The 21,722-nt window shown below is 39.3% G+C and overlaps 2 protein-coding genes across 2 annotated transcripts in view; one reads left to right on the top strand and one right to left on the bottom strand.

Moving 5' to 3' along the window:
• Positions 1 to 2,394: 2,394 nt before the first annotated feature.
• Positions 2,395 to 21,722, top strand: part of psmd1 (proteasome 26S subunit, non-ATPase 1) — a 46,442-nt gene continuing 27,114 nt past the window's right edge. Inside the window, exons 1-16 of the mRNA XM_038715685.1 lie at positions 2,395 to 2,410; positions 3,674 to 3,717; positions 4,057 to 4,130; positions 4,432 to 4,601; positions 4,827 to 5,035; positions 5,370 to 5,513; positions 6,228 to 6,454; positions 6,863 to 6,923; positions 7,066 to 7,194; positions 7,340 to 7,428; positions 7,511 to 7,589; positions 7,685 to 7,858; positions 8,132 to 8,243; positions 8,550 to 8,746; positions 10,242 to 10,337; positions 10,984 to 11,048. Coding sequence (XP_038571613.1) covers positions 2,395 to 2,410; positions 3,674 to 3,717; positions 4,057 to 4,130; positions 4,432 to 4,601; positions 4,827 to 5,035; positions 5,370 to 5,513; positions 6,228 to 6,454; positions 6,863 to 6,923; positions 7,066 to 7,194; positions 7,340 to 7,428; positions 7,511 to 7,589; positions 7,685 to 7,858; positions 8,132 to 8,243; positions 8,550 to 8,746; positions 10,242 to 10,337; positions 10,984 to 11,048 — 1,886 coding nt within the window. The remainder of the gene's footprint in view (positions 2,411 to 3,673; positions 3,718 to 4,056; positions 4,131 to 4,431; positions 4,602 to 4,826; positions 5,036 to 5,369; positions 5,514 to 6,227; positions 6,455 to 6,862; positions 6,924 to 7,065; positions 7,195 to 7,339; positions 7,429 to 7,510; positions 7,590 to 7,684; positions 7,859 to 8,131; positions 8,244 to 8,549; positions 8,747 to 10,241; positions 10,338 to 10,983; positions 11,049 to 21,722) is intronic.
• Positions 12,237 to 19,941, bottom strand: LOC119900597 (5-hydroxytryptamine receptor 2B-like). Its single transcript, XM_038715686.1, is given in 5 exon segments — positions 12,237 to 13,922; positions 13,925 to 14,104; positions 14,963 to 15,163; positions 18,767 to 19,313; positions 19,431 to 19,941. Coding segments are annotated over 4 exon segments (1,413 nt in total). The 5' UTR covers positions 19,029 to 19,313; positions 19,431 to 19,941; the 3' UTR covers positions 12,237 to 13,152.

Raw genomic sequence — 21,722 nt, 5'->3', positions numbered from 1 at the left:
TACTCTTTGGAACAATATTTACTTATATTACTGGCACCCTGAGCCATATTGTACCTTGAATTTCATGAACCTCCTATAGTAACCTTCTTCTTCTTCTTCTGGCTTTCCGTCAGACTAGATGCCTTACGGCATATTGCTGCCTCTCACCGTTCAGTCTCAGTATCGTTTTATGGCATCACCATTCTCAGAGAGGTAATCCTGTTGCAGATATAAAGTCCATGACTGCTTCCACTATCCTCGATTGGTTCTCATGAGGATTCAAAATGTCTCTCAATGTCACTGCCAGCGTTCCAGCTCCTGATAGTGCAGAGTATAGTTGTTCTCTTTGTCTTTTGTACTGTTGACATTCTATAAACACATGTTTAACAGTCTGTTGTTGATTGCAGGTTCTACAGAGTCCATCCTCATGTTTGCCCATCTTTGCCAGATCCCCCTTCCTCTCAGAGTTTTTAACACTGAAGCCGAATCTGAGCATAATACTGCTCTCCTTGGTTGAACTTCCTCCACCCACTGTAGTGCCCATATAATAGCTAGAAGTTCTGTTGTATATACAGATACCCCCTCAGACAGTCGCTTGAGCATTACAGTTTCATATTGTGGGATATAAAAAGCAAAACCCGACTTCCCAGTTTGTGGATCTTGGTATCCATCTGTATAAATCTGTAGATAAGACCCCCAGTGATTTTCCAGTCTTTGTTTTACCATATCGGAATGCACAGTGCCTTCATGATGTTTAATGTTGTCCATTACACTGAAGTCTATTTCTGGTATGGGCAGCATCCACAGTGGTACAATTGACCAGTGAACTTGCGGGGCCACCCCTACTTCCTTCAGTCCCAGCTTCTCCACCTTTTTACTGATATTAAGTGTAAAACATTCCTTCCTCCTTTTCCCTGACTCCCACTCCCATGCATTAAGTAGTACTGTTTTTGTAGGGTGTTCTCCTTTATGTGCCCATAACTTAACAATATACTGCATTGCCATTTCCCCCATCTCTACCAGTAAAGCCGGGACTGGAGTTGTATGAAGGGCCCCGCAACATAGTCTCAGTGCCTTAGCCTGTATTACTTCCAGCCTTTTTAAATGTGTTTCAGGTGCTGTCCCATAACATACACAACCATAATCCGGTCTAGACCTTACCATTGCCCTGTAGATCATTAGTTGAGTATCTCTGCCTGCACCCCATGCACTACCTGAGAGGGAACGCATTACATTTATCACTTTTTCACACTTATTTACTACATTGCTTTTTCCATGTTAGCTTCTAATCGAAGTGCACACCCAAGAATTTGAACTCTTTTACCTCTCAATTGCTTGTTCATATTACCAAATATTATGTACTTTGACTTATCTACTGAGATCTTAAATCCCCACTTTTCACCCCAACTAGTTACCTTGTTCAGTGCTACCTGCATTCGCTCAGTTATTTGTTTGATATTCCTGCCCCTTTTCCAGATGGCCCCATCACCTGCAGAGATTTTCCAAAATTATTCCCAATTCCTTCAAATATATCATTTATCATAATGTTGAAAAGGACTAGACTTATTACACTTCTCTGAAGTGTTCCATTATCAATACCTGTGCCATCTGAAAATGCATTTGCAACCCTAACTTGAATGCTCCTGCCCTTCTTGTATACAGTTAAGCAACCGCCTCTGACTCAAGCCTCATAAAGTTTTATGACAAGCCCCTCCTTCCACAGCATGTCATACGCCTTTTCAATATCAAGAAAACCCGCCATTAATACTTCTTTATTCACCATTGCTTTCTTAATATCACTTTCAAGGAAAATTACAGCATCCATGGTACTTCTCCCTCTCCGGAAGCCACTTTGTACTGGTGTAAACCATCACTTCTTCTCTAATTTATAAACCAATCTGTCTGTGACCATCCTTTCCATTATTTTACAGAGGACTGATGTCAGTGAAATCGCACAGGAACCTCGTTTGCTACGTAAACTACATACTACATACATAGACAGAGAAGCAAAAAACGGATTCACGATAGGCCACCTTTAGAAAAGCCGGTCAATATATTGGACACTTCTATTACTGTATTTTCATAATCTATTTTAAATGCTATTAAAACTCGTGAGATTATATACTAAATAATTAAGAACCAAAGAATTGATCCCAACTACGAGGATACAATGGACAATACTACATATCTGTGTGTTTTAATCAGGCTTAGTAGAAGCCAGCCAAGCCGGAGGTCCTTTTGAAGGGGACTTGCGGTATTGGACAAAAAGAAGTTAGCAGCGGCTGCTTTTGGTTCCATTGCTGTGCATTTTCAGATACTACAACTCTTTTATTCTCTTTATCGCCCCCAAAAAACACACGGAACTCCATCGTCGAACCAGGATCGAGGGGCTGAGGAGGGAATAAAGAGCCAATCATGATAACATCTGCCGGTAAGTTGTAGAAAGTGTTCTTATTTTGCTAGCCGACAGTTTAGCTATCGGCCATTGATTTAGCTGAGTCACACAGCTAATGTAGCAGTTATCTGTCAGCCGTTAACCGGTGATAGATAATAAATCTACCAAAATATTTTTCAGGAAGGAAGATCTCTTTGCACTGTGCATTTGGTATAACTAGGAAACTATTTCATTCAAAATGTAGGATTTCGAAATAAGTTAATGTAAGGTTAATGAGGACAGTCTTGTAAGTTAATCCTCAGTAAGTGAACTTACATTGTACATGATTCTGTGATAATAAGCTGGTTAATTTCATGTTTATATAAACACAGGAATGTTTTTCATGTTGGAAATCATTCCCGAAGAAACACGTATTAAAATTAGTACATCATTTATCTTCTTTCGGTTCTTACTGCATCCTACTGTCAGTGTGGTGTCTGTCAGGTTCAGATTTAACTATTGAACCTGTCATTTCTGCTACATTACAATATGTTTTTGACATCTGAATTTCCTATCAGTTGTGGAGTTTGTGGGTGTTTCAGTAAATCGACTATAGGTGGTGTCCTAGGATTTGAGGATTCACTTATTAATATTTTAATGTTTTTTTGAATGGGTAAACTTCTATGGAATCTAATGTCTGTTTAAGAAATTATAGACACATACTGTATTTGAATATGTAAGGGGAGTAGTAACTTAAACCCTCATATGTTATGTGTAACATATAGGGTAAGGCTGCACAATTAATCGAAATGTATTATCAAATTTACAATAAGGCCAAGTGAAATATCCAAATCTCAGAAGCTGCAATCTTTTGATGAAGGCAAAATGTGCGACAAGACAACATTATAATATAGTGCTGCAGAGATGTCCCGATCTACAAATCTTGTTCTCCAGATGTAAGAAAACATGTTTGTTTGGTACAGACCACAACAATGGTCATATCATCATGATTGTAATTGAGGGTTTTTTCAGTGAAAATGAAAATTGTGAGACAGAAATGATGACATGAAGTATATCGCTAATCCTAACTTTCAAGATAATTGCAATATTTTTTTTTTTTTACCATATCTTGCAGCCCTGTAATATGGTAATCTTTTATAATACCCTGGACTAAATTGAAATGTACTATGTGACTAGTTATGTTTTGCAAAAAAGTTTGGTAATTAAAGTCTATACTTGGTTTAAAAATAAGTTATATAAACTTTATGAATCTAGCTACCACTGAATCAATTAAATTTTTCCATTATATTTTCTTTTCAGCTGGAATTATTTCACTCCTTGATGAGGAGGAGCCACAGCTCAAGGTAAGGATGAATTAATGTAATGTCAAACGGCTTTCAGAAGCTCACAAGTTTTAGGACACTCGCATACAATATTTATTGATCTGTCTGACATCCATTTGCTTTCATCGGTTTGACATCCAGTGCATGATGGGTCATCATGGGATTTTATAATCATGGTTGTAGTGCTAATTTTACAGCTTTCAAATATAATACTTGAGTAATGACAACACTGAAGTTCAAGCTTTATACGGACTGCACCTTCATGGCCCCAAACTGTGGAAGATATTGATGGTGAAGGTGTGACAAAGGCTAATGCCGAAATGGTATGTAACTTACGTGTAACATCTGTTTCACTTGCAGGAGTTTGCTCTTCACAAGCTAGACTCCATTGTGAATGACTTCTGGGCTGAAATTTCAGGATCAGTAGATAAAATGTAAGTACTATTGATTTTAATATCTGCCATAAGGATGTTACATTAGGTAACTTAAGCTCCTAGTTTTATTCTTTATTTGCAGTAGAGAGAAACATTCACTTTAACTTGAAGGTGCGTGACTATCTCTCCTGCCTTACAAGTGGTGACAAATTCAAGACAGCGTTGACACACTAGATTCAGATGAAATGTAGCATCAGTGCAGTGTGACAGAGAAAATATCAGATTTTATAATTTACATTCAATAGTGATCACTTGTGAGTCTACATTTTCAGCATTTCGTAACCAATCTGTCTCCTCACAGCGAGGTCCTGTATGAGGATGAGACGTTTAGGAGCAGAGCGTTTGCAGCCCTGGTGGCCTCTAAGGTTTTCTACCACCTGGGAGCCTTTGAGGAATCACTGAACTATGCTCTTGGAGCTGGAGATCTCTTCAATGTCACAGATGACTCAGAATATGTGGAGACCATCATTGGTGAGTGATCAGACAAAACACACATGGCCTCATTTACCTGACTACCTGCTTCTTTAGTGACCATTAGTGTGAAATAAATAAGTTAAATGGAACACACTTCTTACCTCCAGTTTACAATCCTACAAGGGCTTTCTGGTGGAGAAAGCCAATGAAATAAGACATTGACTTGAATTCAGAAGTGAAATGGAGACCCTCTTTCTATCCCCTTTTTGTGTCTGCTGCTAGCCAAATGCATTGACCACTACACCAAGCTGCGGGTGGAGAATGCCGAGCTGCCAGAAGACGAGGAGAAGAAAAGCATTGACCCCCGCCTTGAGGGCATTGTCAACAAGATGTTCCTGCGTTGCCTAGATGACCACAAGTACAAGCAGGCCATTGGCATCGCCCTGGAGACAAGGCGACTTGACATGTTTGAGAAGACCGTCTTAGAATCGGTCAGCCACTATTGTCATTTCTAGCTGACCTGAGATTAAATTTTTATGATATCTATTGCTAGCTTTTATAAAACCACAATAAGAGTCTAGCATACTTTGCATAATAATGCCCCTAAACATTCACAGGGTTTAGAAGAATCACTATTATATATCATATATTATATATCACTATTTTTTTTTAAAAACAGTAAATGTGTGTGCTGGTGACACTGACTAATTTCACAGTACATAACTAGTACAGTCCAGATTTTGATTACTGCTTTATTATTATTATTATTATTATTTTGTCCTTGTCACGAAATATGTTAAGTCTTTTTTCTTTATCCTCATGCAGAATGATGTGAGTGGCCTCCTTGCCTACAGCCTGAAGGTGTGCATGTCCCTGATGCAGAATAAAAAGTTCCGCAATGAGGTGCTACGGGTGCTGGTCAAGCTCTACATGAACTTGGAGAAACCTGATTTCATCAATGTTTGTCAGGTAACAATCAGATCCTTAAAAACACTATATGTATCATCTTCCTGGCCGACCTGGGTCTATGCAATGAATACATGTCCTTCTTTTGACAGATTGGTTCGAATATCTTCTGTTGAGTCACTATTTAGTATAATAGTTTTGATTGAGTTTAAGTTCTCTCCAACACAAATCCTGATTTGTAAGAGTACTTTTAGGAAACATTCTTTTGCGTTCATGAAGTTATAATCATGAATATTGATTATTTTTAACCAGTTGTTCAGCCATAATTTGTCTGTGAATTTTATTTTTGATGATTCTTTTACACTTTGTAATTTTATAATTATATTATTCTGTGACCGCTTGCAGTGTTTTAAAGATTTGGAGTTCGATTCTGCTGTGGTAAACACTTTATTAGCTACACCTAGTTGAAACCAATGCAGTCTAATACAACAGTCCTGCAATAAATCCTTCCTTCATGAAGGTTATAATGTTCAGTTGTTGTTTTTAACTATTTTAGAGAAGTGTTTATTCAACTTCATGTTCATTATGGAGGCTGCTGTTTTGTGGTGCTGTTGAACTGTATTGTTATACTGACAGGTGTTTTCTATTATTTTGTCCTCCCCACTTATATCAGTGGGTTTAGGCTAAAGGATAGAAACACTTGTATGAACTCAACTGAAAAGTCAAAATCAGAACCTAAAGTCCCTCTTCAATCACTTTTTCTCTTCACCTCTCTAGTGCCTGATATTCCTGGACGACCCGCAGGCTGTGAGCGACATCCTGGAGAAACTAGTGAAGGAGGACAACCTGCTGATGGCCTATCAGATCTGCTTTGACCTGTATGAGAGCGCCAGCCAGCAGTTCCTCTCCTCTGTCATCCAGAACTTGCGGACCGTTGGAACACCTATCCCTGCAGTCCCCGGCTCTACAAATATAGGCACTGTGCCCACATCAGACAAAGACAGGTGGGAAGAGAACAAGGACCCACTAATACCTAGGCTGAAGCATGGTGGCTTGTTCATGTTCACAAAGGCTTATGAAATTTTCACTGATGACGGTTCTGATCTATTTTCTATAACTACAAATTCCACTGTCACAGGTGCTCCAATAATACCTTTCGTACCAGTAGAGGTGAAGTGAAATGTTCATGCTGGTGCCAGTCTAAATCTGAAAAAATAATTTGGATCATTTATGTGTACATACAGATTCGGATGATGTCGGTGCTGATCTGTGCATCACTGCTATTAAGTAGAGTGAATATATGAGACACCTGGGGATGCTAACAGAAACTGTACATAGACTTGAGTCATCGAGTTAGTAACTTGTACAGAAACGTAACATTGTTGAAAGTTGTTTTTTTGTGTCTGTTGCAGTGATGCAATGGAGACAGATGACAAGGCTGGTAGCTCCCCTGCTGGAAAGCCAGCAGAAACGGTAAGCTCTTTTGGATTGTTTTGTACTTAAGCATTTTTGTGATACAAGGTGCCCTGTCATTTTCTAAAGAAAGCAATTTTTTATTTGGTCGACTAATCATCATATTGCTTCCTTTTTTTTTTTTTTTTTTTTTTTTTATTAGAAAGATGAGCCCAAAGACCAGAACGCCAAGATGATTAAAATCCTTAGCGGGGAGATGGCCATTGAGCTGCACTTACAGTTTCTAATCCGAAATAACAACACAGATTTAATGATTCTCAAAAACACAAAGGTAATGTAGACTTGCAACAAGATGAATGGGAGAAGAAGTGAATATAATATTGTTTACATGGTCAGATGAACTGCAGATTGTGCAGAGTCCCTGAATTTGCTGTTACAGCTTCCTCCTGAGCCTTTTCCCCCCTCCATTACTCCAGGATGCAGTCCGAAATTCGGTGTGCCACACAGCCACAGTAATAGCCAACTCTTTCATGCACACAGGAACCACAAGTGATCAGTTCCTCAGGTAATTGTGCTTGCCAGAACAGAAACGGATGTCTAAATGTCACTTGGAGTATATTTCTCAAAGTGTTTGTTTGACCTTGTAGAGAAAACTTGGAATGGCTTGCAAGAGCCACCAACTGGGCAAAGTTCACAGCCACAGCGAGTCTGGGTGTCATCCACAAGGTAAATTTATGTCACTAAGAAAATATCATGCAAATCAAACAATGTAACAAACTTTATTCCAGATTCAATTTTGAACATAATGTGCTGTTTTTCAGGGTCATGAGAAAGAGGCTCTCCAGTTAATGGCCACCTACTTGCCTAAAGACACCTCCCCTGGCTCTGCCTACCAGGAGGGAGGAGGCTTGTACGCTCTGGGATTGATTCATGCCAACCATGGCGGAGACATCATTGACTACCTGCTCAGTCAGCTCAAGAACGCCAGCAATGATGTGAGTTTTTTTGTGTACTTGGAATGCTGTTTCATCGTCAAATATATACTGGAATGTGACTCATAAAATGATTGCTGAAAGAAGAGAATATTCAGTTTTCATCTAGTAATAGAATAAGATAATTTGTGATACCAAAAATATAGTCCTTTAGTATTAAAGATCTCAGCTAAAGCGCTAAGTTTGTTCTGAGACGCAGCTAGTTTAAGTCACTGTTAATTGCTTAATTTATGTTCCTGCATTCCATCTCTCATGGTCTGTTCTTCTGTTTCACAGATTGTCCGTCATGGTGGTGCCCTTGGCCTTGGTTTGGCTGCCTTGGGCACAGCCAGACAGGATGTATATGACCTCCTCAAGTCCAACCTGTACCAGGATGATGCTGTTACTGGTGTGTAGGCCTCGGACTAAATCTCAAAACAGAAAAGTTTTCTGAATTGCAGGGTGGTTAATCAGTTTTGGTCCTAACTACTCTGCTTACTAAAAATAACCTTTTTAACGTAAATCATTAAAAAAATCTGGCATTAGTATTATTACTTCCTGCTTGTCCTGATTCAGATAAAGTTCAGATAAAACAATTGTGCTTTTGGAAGAATGTTTGTTTAGCTAAACAAATATAGAAGCTGTGCGACACATGAAACATCAAAAAAAAAAAAAAAAAAAAGCGGCAATCTGACAACACCATGTAACCTCTCAGGTGAAGCTGCAGGCCTAGCCCTTGGTCTGGTCATGCTGGGCTCCAAGTCGGCCCAGGCCATCGAGGACATGGTAGGCTATGCTCAGGAGACACAGCACGAGAAGATCTTGCGTGGTCTGGCGGTGGGAATTGCTCTTGTCATGTATGGACGCATGGAGGAGGCTGATGCCCTCATTGAAAGCCTCTGCAGAGACAAGGTAAGGCTGAAAAGGGGCGTCACGTACACCATGAGTTGTTTTTATTTTCCAGCAATGATGAAAGTTCCAGTCCTTTGTTGCATTGCATTGGTGCAGCATGTACATAGAGTAACACAATTGTGTGAAAGATACGAGCTTGATTAATCCCTAGAGAAAAGGAAGTGGTGAGTAGTGCTTAACGATAAATTGCATTTGCGATATCATTGCGATGTGATAAAACGAGATTTTCTAATTGCAAAGGCTGCGATTACACTCTGATCACATGACACCCAATAGTAAAACAGTCTGCAGAGGAAGCATCAACTTCGCACGGTACACTGTACCTTGACTTGTTGTACAATGGCCTTAAGCTTGACAGAAGCTGACACTACAGAAACTTCAGTGTCACACAGCGAATGAAAGTAGCACCCGCGGGTAACTTGGTGGTGGTGGGTGAAATCGTAACAACGGACAGGAAAAACATAAAGACACTTGTAGTAAGGTAAGCGTATTGTGGCGACCTGCGTCACACACGGCCACCAGTCAGCTCAGGAAATATCTATGAAACGGTGTTTCAAACCAAACACACATATCCGAAAGAGGCTTAGTCTGTCCCGAGTTACAGCCGGTCCGAGGCTGCGGGGGAACTCCGGTGTTGTCGGAGAATTACTGAGCTTGTCTATTAAACACAAGAGGCGTAACTTGGTTTTATTTTCGTGGCCAACTTTTGAATTGAACCTTAAATTGAGTATTTTTTGTTTGCTTACTGGGATACAGAAAGATGGACTCCTAAGAGATTTGAACTGAGATAAGGACTCATTAATTGGCGGTTAAACTGTGGGTTTTGGATTGAGCGCTTACTGTATAATACACTGTGGTGGTTTTTCTTGTGGTCTGTAGGTAGGCCGACCTGATGATATTATATCCTATTATTAATTCCATGACTTGACCCAAATTATCTTTCTCATATTATTAAAATTTGATACTTCTTATCCACCATTGCTCATAACAATAATAATAATAATTCATGCAATTCCTGCATCACCTAATTTCATCACTGGTCTGGCCTACAGGAAAGAACAGTGTATGTTTAATCTAGCTAATATTGTGTTGGTCATACTATACACTGATTTACAGCTTGTCCATTTTGAATAATACAGAAGGTAAAGAGCTTAAAAATTAATTGCATATTAAATCGCTATCACAATATTGGTAAAAAAATTGCAATTAAATTATTTTCCAAAATAGTGAGGGCATAAGAAAACAATTTCATTGTGTCTTACTAGGTCATTGCACTCTATAAACCTTGGAGGTATAACGTGCAGTTCCAATGTTTGAGTCGTGTATGTCATCATACAACCCCAGGTTGTGTGTATTTAATGTACAACATAAGACTCTTCCTGGCACAGAGTGCAAAGTAAGAGTCTCAAGGCGTGGGAGATGATGATTGTTGATCATAGTTGTGTAACCAGACACAAAGTCTTAAAGCTCTGCTTTCTTTTACTGTCTATGATAGGACCCCATCCTGCGGCGCTCTGGTATGTACACGGTGGGCATGGCCTACTGCGGCTCTGGTAACAACAAAGCCATCCGACGCCTGCTACATGTCGCTGTGAGTGTTTCCTGTTTGGCCCTCTTTACAACACACTTATTTCACTAAGACAGGTATATCATACTGGCAGCGAAGCAGATGACAATGGATAGGGCTGCACATCTGCGGCTGGCGTCATAATTTAAAATGGTTTATTGCTATGTTTAAATACTTCATTCTGCTTTTTATTGTGTGTAATATTTGTCCGTGCTTAAATCATAAGACTCTTATTCCGTTTTAACATGTCACATTAGTGTTTTTCCTTTTTTGCCTGATGCTGTACTAAAGCTTGTGAATCCATTTAGCTGAGAAATCTTTAATTAAACCCAGTGCCAATTATTTCAACCACCTGAATTCACTTTGGGGCTAGCATTACAACACATTATTTTAACAAGGAAACGAGTATGACATTACAGTTTAAAGATTTATGTATAGGCCATTTATTGTGCTTTCAGCTACATTTTCAAAATGCAACATATTTCAAAGGTGTGAACTACTCGTCATCCTGTAGGTGGCAGCTTTATACAGGCTAAAATTATTAGATGGTATGATAATGGAGCGTGTTCCTCATACTGTGAGCCATAAGGGAGCTACATCATTGAGGTTAATTGCTTGAAGTCTCAGTATCAGCTTCAGTAATTTGACTGCTATGCTTATCTTAATTAAGGTGAGTGACGTGAATGATGACGTCAGAAGGGCTGCTGTCGAGTCCATTGGCTTCATTTTGTTCAGGTAAGATTGAGATATGAACACAACACTGAGTTTCGCAATATGTACCGGAGGGCTTTTTCTTTGGAGCCAAGACCGTGAGGTCGGGTTTTATCTGCCCCTACATAGACTGCTGTGTGTGTAATTTGGCCCACAATGTTGAATAGAAAAACAGTTTTGTAGAAAACTGTTTTAGATATTAACTTCTGAAATGGATTCCAACATTGTTGTATTCTGTGTTCAATATCCAGTGTAATCTTCTGGGTCAAATGTGTTTTCTTTCTTCATGTATCTGTTGCCATGGATCACCCTAAATTTTAGTTTTGAACTGCTTGATGATATACAGTTGGACATTAATACCACATCTATGGTGTGATAGAAGAATTTAGATGCACTGTTGTCTAGAATTTAAAATGACTTCCTGGTCTTCATGGAAGGTATTCCTCTGACTTAAGAAGCTGGACATACTTGTCATTGTCACTCACAGATTTCTTCCCTGGCTATTTATAGGAATTGATCACTCTCATGCTGACGTGAATTTACCATCAGAGATCACAGCAGTGTTAAACAGAGCGCCTTACCAGTGCACAAATATCAGGGTGTACATTTTTAAGCCCAAAAAAGGCTATGCGATATTCTGCGTGATCAGTTTGCCGCTAGATAAACTTAGTGTTCACTGTGTTTGGAAAGACTTGTGAACCAGAACAATTCAGTTGGCCTCCTTTCCTCCAACTTCCCACCCTAATGGCTCAAGGATAACTCTGTCTAGTCCCTCAGCATGCACACTTGCACACAAGGAGTACAGCTTTAGGTTCAAACGTCTTCAACAGTCAATCAACAGTTTCTGTTCGTTAATAATGAGACCGAGTCGGTCTAGGCAATAATAAAATGGTGACACACTCCAAACTCCCATACCAAGCTAGTGGAGCCTGATCCAAAGCTCATCTTTCTTTCCACATTGACCAAACACTGTCTGCATTCTGTTAACTAGGCTTAATGTAGGTTGTTTAAACTATTATGTATTGAGATATTAGTACACTGTCCCACTGTATCCTTACTTGCTATTATTGCGGTATTTACTGATCTTTTGAGGCTGTTTATTTGGTCGTGATTCAGTCTGCGCTGGTTCATGAAAACAGTTTTAATTGCTGATAAAATGCAAGTCACACAAGAATGTAGACATTGAAAGAACATGGGTGCTCAAAATTAATGCAGGTTTCTTTCAGTTCAACACAAAATATTTTATTGAACACATTTAGGTTTCCATTCAATCAGGATTTCGTTCTTTCTTATATACAGTCTTTTATTTGGAAACCTATTTAACATATCAAAACATCAGGCTGCATACACATACAAGAGTGCTTCCGAAAGGTCCAGCAAATACAATTAGTATCATTTCAAGAGTGCAATGCATTATGTGTCTGTTGAAGAAGCAATTTGAAAGGTAGAGTTGTAGTTGCCTTAACAAAATATAAGCATGTGGTCTGAGATGGTTTACAGCATATTCAGAGTTGACCGGAATGGCATAGGAATATATTCTATGCTACATTCAAAGTTTTGAGATTATCTTTGTCTTTACTCCTCATATTTTTGTCGTGAGGCCTGAACTTTGTCGACTTTTGGCCTTTCATAGAGGATGTCCTCCTGTGTTCATTTTTTTTGAACCTGTTACAGTTCATCTCAAGGTTACTACGACCTGTCTTGCTGTCTTTGATAATTTGCGATGCTAATATGGCCTGTCTTAAAAGCCCATTGAATAATATTTTGACCATATATATTTACATATATAATGGAGGAGTTTGGCACATGGATTAAAAGTAGCACTATTATGTTTCTGAAACAATCATTGTTATTCAAAATGCTGCTTGTTTTGCTTTTATTTAAAAAAAAAAACATTGTTAAACATCAGCAGCATATGACAACACGTTAGATCCTGTTGTTGTGGAGTGATTGACAACTCAATTAATGTCAGTACATAAACGATTTGTCAATCATAGTGAGAGTGACATTAGATTGCAATCATGCATTTTGAATATTTTTTTATGGGGCTATGCTTAGATAAAAAGTTGCACCCTAAGTCTGATCCACTTAGTTCAGGCTTTTAATTTGATTCATATGTCTGTTATTTCTATACGCAACTAACGTGTTCCTCCTGCTTACCACCGTCATTTTCTGTCAGAAGCATTGTGTCCAACACAACACCACTGGGTGATTGTACAGGTGCTTGCCTGTACCTCAGTGGACTTTGGTAACTAACTGATCCAATACCATTCTTCATTCCCCTTTTCATGAACAGTTTAGAGTTTTCTGCCATGGAAGATCTGAATGAAATCCGTGTAAGGGTCCGGTCTGCATTTGATGTCCTTGAAAGCCTTCCTGGCCCATGACTGGCACAGTTTTTGTAATTACATGTGATGTAACGCGTGAATGCTTGCCTGAAGGTTTTGTTGAAAAGGGTGTAAACCAGCGGGTTGATACCAGATGACACATAACCCACCCAAACAAAGATCTCCATGAGGCGAGTGATTACAGCATCACAGCTGGCGCATAGCACAGAGGTAATATTAGTTATGAAGAAAGGGCACCACATGACTACAAACAGGAGGAAGACGATGCCTAGCACTTTTGAGGCACGCTGCTCATTGCTCAGAGTCTGCATTGACTTCTTGCCCATTGTTGACATTCTCCGAAAGGACATTTCATCTCCCGTAGGAGAGTTTGTTGTGCCTCCATTTGGTTTTTCTTGCATCCTGTGTAGTCTGTTGTCCAGCATGTTAAGTTGCTCAACTTCAGGTGAAATCACAACCTGTTCCCTTTGGAAAACTGTGGAGATTGTTGGGTAGCTAAAGCGCTGAGTCACCTTTGACCTGAGCAAATAAACCTTTTTGCGCAACACTGGACAGTAAGTAGGTAGATGACCAACATGATGGTCAGAGGGATGAAGAATGCCACCAAAGAGCCAAACATGATAAACTCCTGGAAGGTGTCTGGTTTCAGCAGGCATGTGTCATTACTAAAGGTGATGTTTTTGAGAAGGTGGTAGTTCTTAAGCCCCTTTATTGGAACCGGGATTGCGATACCTGGAAAAATGGCAATAGTTAGTATCGGCAAACATTGGCAGTTATCTTGTTTAGTTTTTTTATTGATAAACTCCTGACAGTTGAGTTATTTCCATGTTATGGTTTCAACACTCATTTCAGTTTATGGCATAAGTAGGAAAAAGGATAGTGTCAGGAATAACTAAGTTTTGATTGCAAAGTAAAATAATCACCCATGGCCTGCTATGATCCCTCTTAAATTAACCACCAGTACACCTTTATAACTGTGAACCTCAACGTTAATACAAGAGCTTTGGAGAATAATGTTGAAACAACAGACGTGACAGCACAGCAGCTACACCCCTACAACCCCTCACTGAATACTTTTCTATTAATTTTTCAACTAGGGACTCGTTGATTATCTGTGCAAGCTTTGTGTCTGTTTAGTCTTTACAGTTCCATCCATACATACCATCTTCTTTGTACAGCTAATGTTTGATGATCATCTGTTCTGGTCAGATATGAATTGAGCTGCCTTTCTCTGAAAATGCCCCCCTCCTATTGAAACAACACATTTAACTATTGCTGCTGAGATCAGATAACAACATTTTGCCATCAGTAAACAAACTGTTTGGGTTTGGTGCTTTTATTTGTTTGTTTTTACACCTAATTAGCCACAACAATAGTTGAGCTTTATTTAGATGCACAAACCGTATTACCAGGTTGCTGTGCTTTTATTGCATCTTGCAAATATTTCTGGCTCCATAAACCAGGTCAACCATGGATCTTATGTTAAGAAATCAGACAGACTGAAAAAATGACTTTATCAAGTAAAGACTGCTGCAGAGTTGTGTAAAAGTTTAGGAGTCAAGTTGAGGAAATCTGAATTGATATGCTTACAAATGGATATGAGCCACACCAGTGCAATCTTCACCATTGCTTTGGCTCTGGATTTGTACTGGCTGTGTTGGATTGGCTTCTTAATGGCAATGTAGCGATCCAGTGAAATGGCGCATAGGTGCATGATGGATGCGGTAGAAAAGAGCACATCAAGGAACAGCCAAATGGGGCAGAGGGGGTCCGGAAGGGGCCATTTAGAGTCTAAAGAGAAGATGAGAAGGAATTTAGTCCAGTAAGACAATAAACTGTTGTTGTTTTTTACAATTTTATTTGTACATTGCTTATCTGTGGTAGTGTCACTATGGTTAGTAACTTATAATGTACTCAGTGGTTTAACCATTTTTCAGTCCAAATAAAATTTGGTCTTGCACACTACTAGTTATGGGAGATGTACCACAATGGCAAAGGATTAGAAGTAGCACTCATGCAAAAGATTGGTGTTTGTTTATCTCTCTGAGGAATGACTTTACTGGAAAAAGGAGGGTTCACTGACTGTTTATGTAGCTAAAAGCTCTTTATGTAGATGTGCGGAGACTATGCTCAACAGTAGTGTTTATTTTCAGTTCCAGGCATAAAATTGGCAAGTAATTGTTCTGGCTTTTGTCCCGTCAACCATTAACATCGAAAATGACTGTTGTTGGAAATATTCCTTTGCATAATTTTCTTTTGCTATGCCCCCCTCTCTTTCTCTTCCTTGCACCACTTTCTTTTCACAGTTGGGGGAATTTTTGAGTCACAGTTCTGATGAAGTTTCATCTGGAAGTCTTGTTCATTGACAAATACTTCACTTGTTCTCAACATAGTCCCTCTAGCTGTTTGGTAAAGTGTTAGTGCCATGCCATATTGAATAACCAGTTTTGCTTGCAAGGTCCAAGTAGCTGTAGTAGGTAACATGCTTTTATTTTGTTTAATTTAATTAAGAAACTTTGAGTAAACTTTGGTTAATTGCCCTTATGTCTATTACACATACAAACTAAAAATTTTCTGCATTGGAGCAACTGAGTTTGTAAAGGGATGATGATAATACTAAAACCCTCTGTCCATATCACTTTTGAAATTATTGCAGAAAAGAAACAGCCCAACACTAGGTATCTGTGTTTATGTTGTATTTAAGAACTTGTAGCAAGGAAATCAAAAGCACCTTCATTATTGTTGTTTTATGGTTTGCATTTGAAAATGTCCTTGTTCCACCAAATGCCAGCATAGATAAATAGAGGGTAATGTATGTCCAGCAATTTCTGGTTACATAAGGCTGTGGTCAGTGCCTTTTTTTTAAATATAGGAATTCATCATATTGTATTATATTTATTACATTTGTTGTTGTTTTTGTGACTTACAAAACTTATCTGCATCAATAATTCCTAATTTTTGTTTGTCACTTAGCACAAGTTTAGGTGAATAAGTCAAAATGATTATATTATACATAGTTTTTTCTTTGGAAGGAATGCTCAAGTCAATTTGTCAACACAACACAATTTGTATACATTTTTGCTGATTATCTTCCTGATGTCTGTCTGCTGAAAATGTTCTTTATGCTGAGGTATCCTTATGTTTTGTAGTATTTTTTTTTTATATTTATTTTTTTTTTTTTTTTTTTTTCTCTTTGTGGGTTTTGTTTAATCAACCAAAACTTATTGTCATATAAGCATATAGCACATCGCAAAAAAGCTTTGGCCCAGAGAGAAGAGAATAGACGGGTAGAGAAGCTATGATATGTCTTAATTCATCTGCCCAGCACATGTGAAAAATGACTGGCAGTCCTTACCGTCCAGTCCCATTTTTGCCTTGTGCTTTCAGGTTTAAACTAAAGCTTTTTGAACTTTGTGTACCCTCTCATGATTACTGAACTCTCTGTGGTCTTGCAGTTAGTTAGATAATTTATCTAAACCCATGTCTCTGTGAGCTGTGGTAGTTTTGTTCCATCGGGCTGTGGTGTTTGCTGCAGTGTGGAGCAGTCATGTTCTGCTGGTATTGGCAGTATAACCTGTCTTTGGCATATTAATTTGTCATGTGCCTGTGGTTCAGTGGTTCACACATTTTCTTGTCTACAGATTTTTCTTTTTGTAAACATTATTACTCCTGTCTTTTCTTCAATGAACTTTACCTACACATATAAGAAATGTTATTCACTCCCCTGCCCAGTTGGTGTCAGTTCAGTGCACCTAGAGAGCATCCACGCCCCACTAACTCCTATATCAGCCTAATTTAGACCCGTAATGTCCTGTAAGACCCACTTTTTAATGCTTTGCTCTGTTTCAAAAGTGGTTATCTGACATTTAGCTTTGGAGCTGAGAGCATCAAACACCAGCAAACTGACACGAGTAGCATTGCCTGGTGCGCCCTCCGTTTCCATTACCCTTCTCTACTTCCATCAGTTAATTAGAGTAGTTGGAGTTAGTTTTGAGACATGATTTGTAAGGTGTTTAGCCTGCCGTGCTGTTGCTCTGATTACAGTGACTTTGCTAAAAGGGCTGTAATTACACTGATAAAATGCAAGTCTACTTGGAGTTTCTTGACCGACTTTTAGGGGGCAGCTTTATGTTATTACGTGTTATGTGTACTTATGTACATATACATTCACTCAACATTTTCACCTCACTCTACAAGTCTACCAACCCCAAAAAGCAAATTGGTGTATTTTTAATGAAGCTGAACTTTTATCAGTCACAAAGATAACTGAGCATGCAGGAATGCTTTCACACCTTACTGAATGGGTTCTCAACCTAAGGAATAGGATTTGTATAAGGGCTTGAGAATAAACCTTTGGATCTGAATTTGGACAGCAGGTAGGCAGACATGGATAGATTTATTCATTACAAGCACAGATATAATAATTAATTGCATGGATCTTACCTATGTAGCCTCTACATTAAGATAAGATGGACAAAAGCAGCACCTGTGACCAGTTTGACTTATGCAGGCCTTTCAGTATAACACATTCAGTTTTGAGAGAGAGGATACAGATGGCCCTGTGTCACACTATACTGTACTATGTATGTGCATGTGAAACATAATTAAGATCTGGCTCATCATCCTCCAATTGAATTAATGGGGAATAATAGCTTGGCCGTAGCTCTGTATTTTGAAGTTGTAGTAAAACATAGACAATAGGGGCCTTAATCAGTTCTTGTGCAGCTTTATTTACACAGCACTGGAAGTAAAATAAAACTGTTTTCGCTGGAATTTATTGCTATGGGTAATGATCCCCTAGGCCAGGAGTTCAGTCCAAGCTGTGCAACTGCTACCACAGCACTGCCAAAGGAAGTAGGATGTTTATTGTCCACCATCTCGTTATATTTCATCTAGAATAATTTGTTTAGAGATAGTTGCGATTGTATCTAGAGTTGCTCACAGCCTATTTATATCCTCCTTTGCTACACGTAAGTATGCTGGCCTGTTTTTGTTGGGGGTTTTGTAGATTAGTAAGGCTAATAAAGGTTCAATACAATTTTCCAATGAAATAAGGGACTTTCTTTGTAAAATGTCTATATCTGGCAATGCCCTCACCCCATAGACACACACACTCACTCACTTTAAAACATTATTGTTTTGAACATTTGTTAGTAATGGGTTGCTGGATTGGGCTGTTTTTTAAACTGGTCAACCCACATGGGTTAAAACATTTCAAACCTAGCTAAGTATAAATGTAATGTCATTCATCATTTGGTCAATATTTCATTAATTGGTGTCAAGGAATTCGTGGACAGTGAGCAAGTGTCTTTTGGTAGTCAATTATTTATTGCTTTTGTATTGTACATGTTTGTGTCAGAGATCGACAAACACAAGGGCTCGTGGTAAACTTACTGAAGAGAACAGTGAGGAGGGCAATCGGCATCACTAGGAGTCCCACCAGCAGATCAGCCACAGCAAGCGACATCAGAAAGTAGTTGGTGGCATTCTGCAGCTTCCTTTCGAGTGACACTGCAAGAATGACCAGGATGTTTCCTCCGATAGTGGGGATGATGACCATGATAATAAGCAGGGCAGCCCACTGCAGCTGATCCCCTGGATCTTCTGCTGACTGTGAGCTGTTCCCCTCGAGTGGAGCCACGACTGCTTGAGACATAGTGCTGCAGAGGCTACAGCAGGCCTTAGCGTGGGTCGGGGCTCTGATCTTTCTGGTGTTGGACACTCGGTCAGCATGGTCACTGGGTCCCACAGGCAAGGACACGGGGTAGGGCGGGACAGCTCAGGGTCAGTGCACAGGATGCTTCATCCCTTTTGTGCAGTGTACAAACCAAAACGAATAGCTGACAATAATCCCAACACGATTAGTACTTCCACAGTGAAATGTTAGCAGGAGTCCTCACATTCCTACACCGTTGATACTCTTGTCATCCACTGTGCCCACCTAAAATAACAAACAGGTCTGTTAAATGACCAGTGATACTTTTTTACCCTATTTGTCTGAGTGATTGCATAATATCGAGACAAAACAAGTGTCAGTTAGCACTGTTAAGTTTCTTACCTGCTCCTGAAGTCAACATCTGTTGTACATTTAAGTTCCACGTTGATGTTTCAACTCTTTCTCTATGATGGTTTCAGAGGGGATTGAGAGTATTTTTCCACGCCGCTATGTCTTAACTTCCATAAACACAAAGCAGTATTTTGTGGCAGGAGAACAGTGCAGTGCAATCTTTGCACACCTCAATCTTTTTTTTAAACTCTCCTATCTCATCTTTATATTTCCACCCTCCCCAAATAAAAATGTGACGGAGAATGGGAGAAACCCTCCCTCAGCGGGCAAAACCTAAATCTGTCTCTGCTTGAAGTAGTCCATGATGTGGAATTTGTTTTCCTTCCACATGTTGGAGGAACCCCCAGTCTTGCTTCGCATCACCTACATCGATCACAGGTTTAAAACTTTCAGATGTTGCGGCTCCTCTCTACCTCTCTCCCATTCCCACTCGCTGCCTCTCGTTCACAGCCTGTGATTAGCTTGCACTCTCTCCCGTCTTGTTCGCTCTCTCTTCCCCTCCCTCCCCTCTGTCTTGCCCATGAGCCAGACTCTGTACAAAACAGATGAATCTATTCGTGCTGGCAACGTGCCAGTGGTTCTGGGAGGTAATTTCCCTCCACACAGCCGTCCCACTGTTTATATTTGTCACTTTCTGTTCTCTCCTCTGTTTGAAGCAAGCAGTGGTGGGGATGTAGTAGTGGTGTACAGGGTGAAGCCTTCTGTGTGGTAAGGTGCTTAAAAATTTGTACTTCCTTCCTCTATAAGCTCAAATTTTCAGGCTAAGAAAGACATTTTAAATACACTGTTTTCATCTAGATAATTAAGTTTGAAACTTGACCCATATTTGGTTTTTCCTTTGATCTCCTTGCCATACCAAGTCAAATTGTGTTTTCTCAGCAAAAGCAAATGCAGGACATTAAAATATGTAGAATAAGCGATCCCTGGAGTTTACAGTAACCAGATGATGAGTGATTCTTCACAAGAAAATGTGAGAAATACAGCCAGGAACCCCCGACTTGGATCTGTTTACCCTTGGGTTTCCTAGTAAGGAACAATCCATAGACCAAATGTTTTTTAGCTGAAACATGCTCCCTAATTTACTTTGGGTGCCAAAACCCCCTCCCTTGGTCACCCTTTTCAAATGGGTTTAGTACATTCAGTTCCAGGAGTGGTCTCATGCTGTAAGTCAAATGTAAAAAAAAAAAATTAAGTGCAATGCTAATTTTTGACAGCTGGTGCTAACAACCAGACTACAAGCTGACCCACTGTGATTACAGGGAAAAATCTGAGCCATGCAATCTTCACTGTCTTACATTTACATTTACTCATTTGGCAGACGCTTTTATCCAAAACGACATTTGAGGAACATTGTAATAAAATGAGAAAAAGAACAAAGACTCTGATTTTTATTTATTTATTTTGATGCAGCAAACAGCTGAATGTGTGCAGCTAGCAGTATGCTGACTCCTGCTCACATCGCATCAAATGCACGCCACAAAGGCAAAATCTTTGAATAATATCCAGTCATGCTGGCTCAGATTGCAAACCTATTTGTCAGATCTACACATTTTGCACACTTTCAATCTGCTGTAGCAATCAGCAGTTATTGTACCTCTGAAACTTTTATTAGTGTTAGGTTGTATTACGATAATATAATTTTGTTCTCTTGCTGCTACTTATAGCTTCTCTCAATTCCCATTGCCAGATATTGGTTAATTTTTAATTGGGTTTATGTGTTAACTATAAAAGGCATGCAGTCTCTTGGCTTTATACATTGTCCAGGTACTTTCATTGTGTATTTGGGTGACTGGTTGTAACAGACAGGTAGCTAGCTAATGATATCTGCTCCCTTACAAAGAGAGTGCACTAGTAATTACCACAGTCACATTTCATGTGACCAAATACATCTATAATTTATTTAGCTAAGCTGTATTCCTGCTTCTTTTTCTGGGGTGGGTGGGTGTGTGTGTGTGTGTGTGAGAGAGAGAGAGAGAGAGAGAGACTTCCCAGGGCATTGCCTGGACCTGTAGACGGACAGTGGGTTATTTCAGCTGTATCAACCTCTGCCATTCACAATATAATAAATGTGAGGCATGCACATATGTACAGTACATTAACCAATCGAGTTAAAAACCTTGGGCATTATTGTAACCTTTTAAAGTAAATATTTTTAATTTGGCACGTATGACCAATAAAGTCTTAAAGCACATATTTTATACAAGGTTTTATTGCATTAAGGTCATGGTGGACAAGATGGTTATTCTTTTCCAAAGATTAAAAATGGGATTCTAATCCAATCTT

This window comes from Micropterus salmoides, unplaced genomic scaffold (genome assembly GCF_014851395.1).
Source record: "Micropterus salmoides isolate LMB-PRFRI ecotype aquatic unplaced genomic scaffold, ASM1485139v1 Ms_hic_scaffold_13, whole genome shotgun sequence".
Lineage (NCBI taxonomy): Eukaryota > Metazoa > Chordata > Actinopteri > Centrarchiformes > Centrarchidae > Micropterus > Micropterus salmoides.
This window is presented reverse-complemented; position numbering and strand designations above follow the sequence as displayed.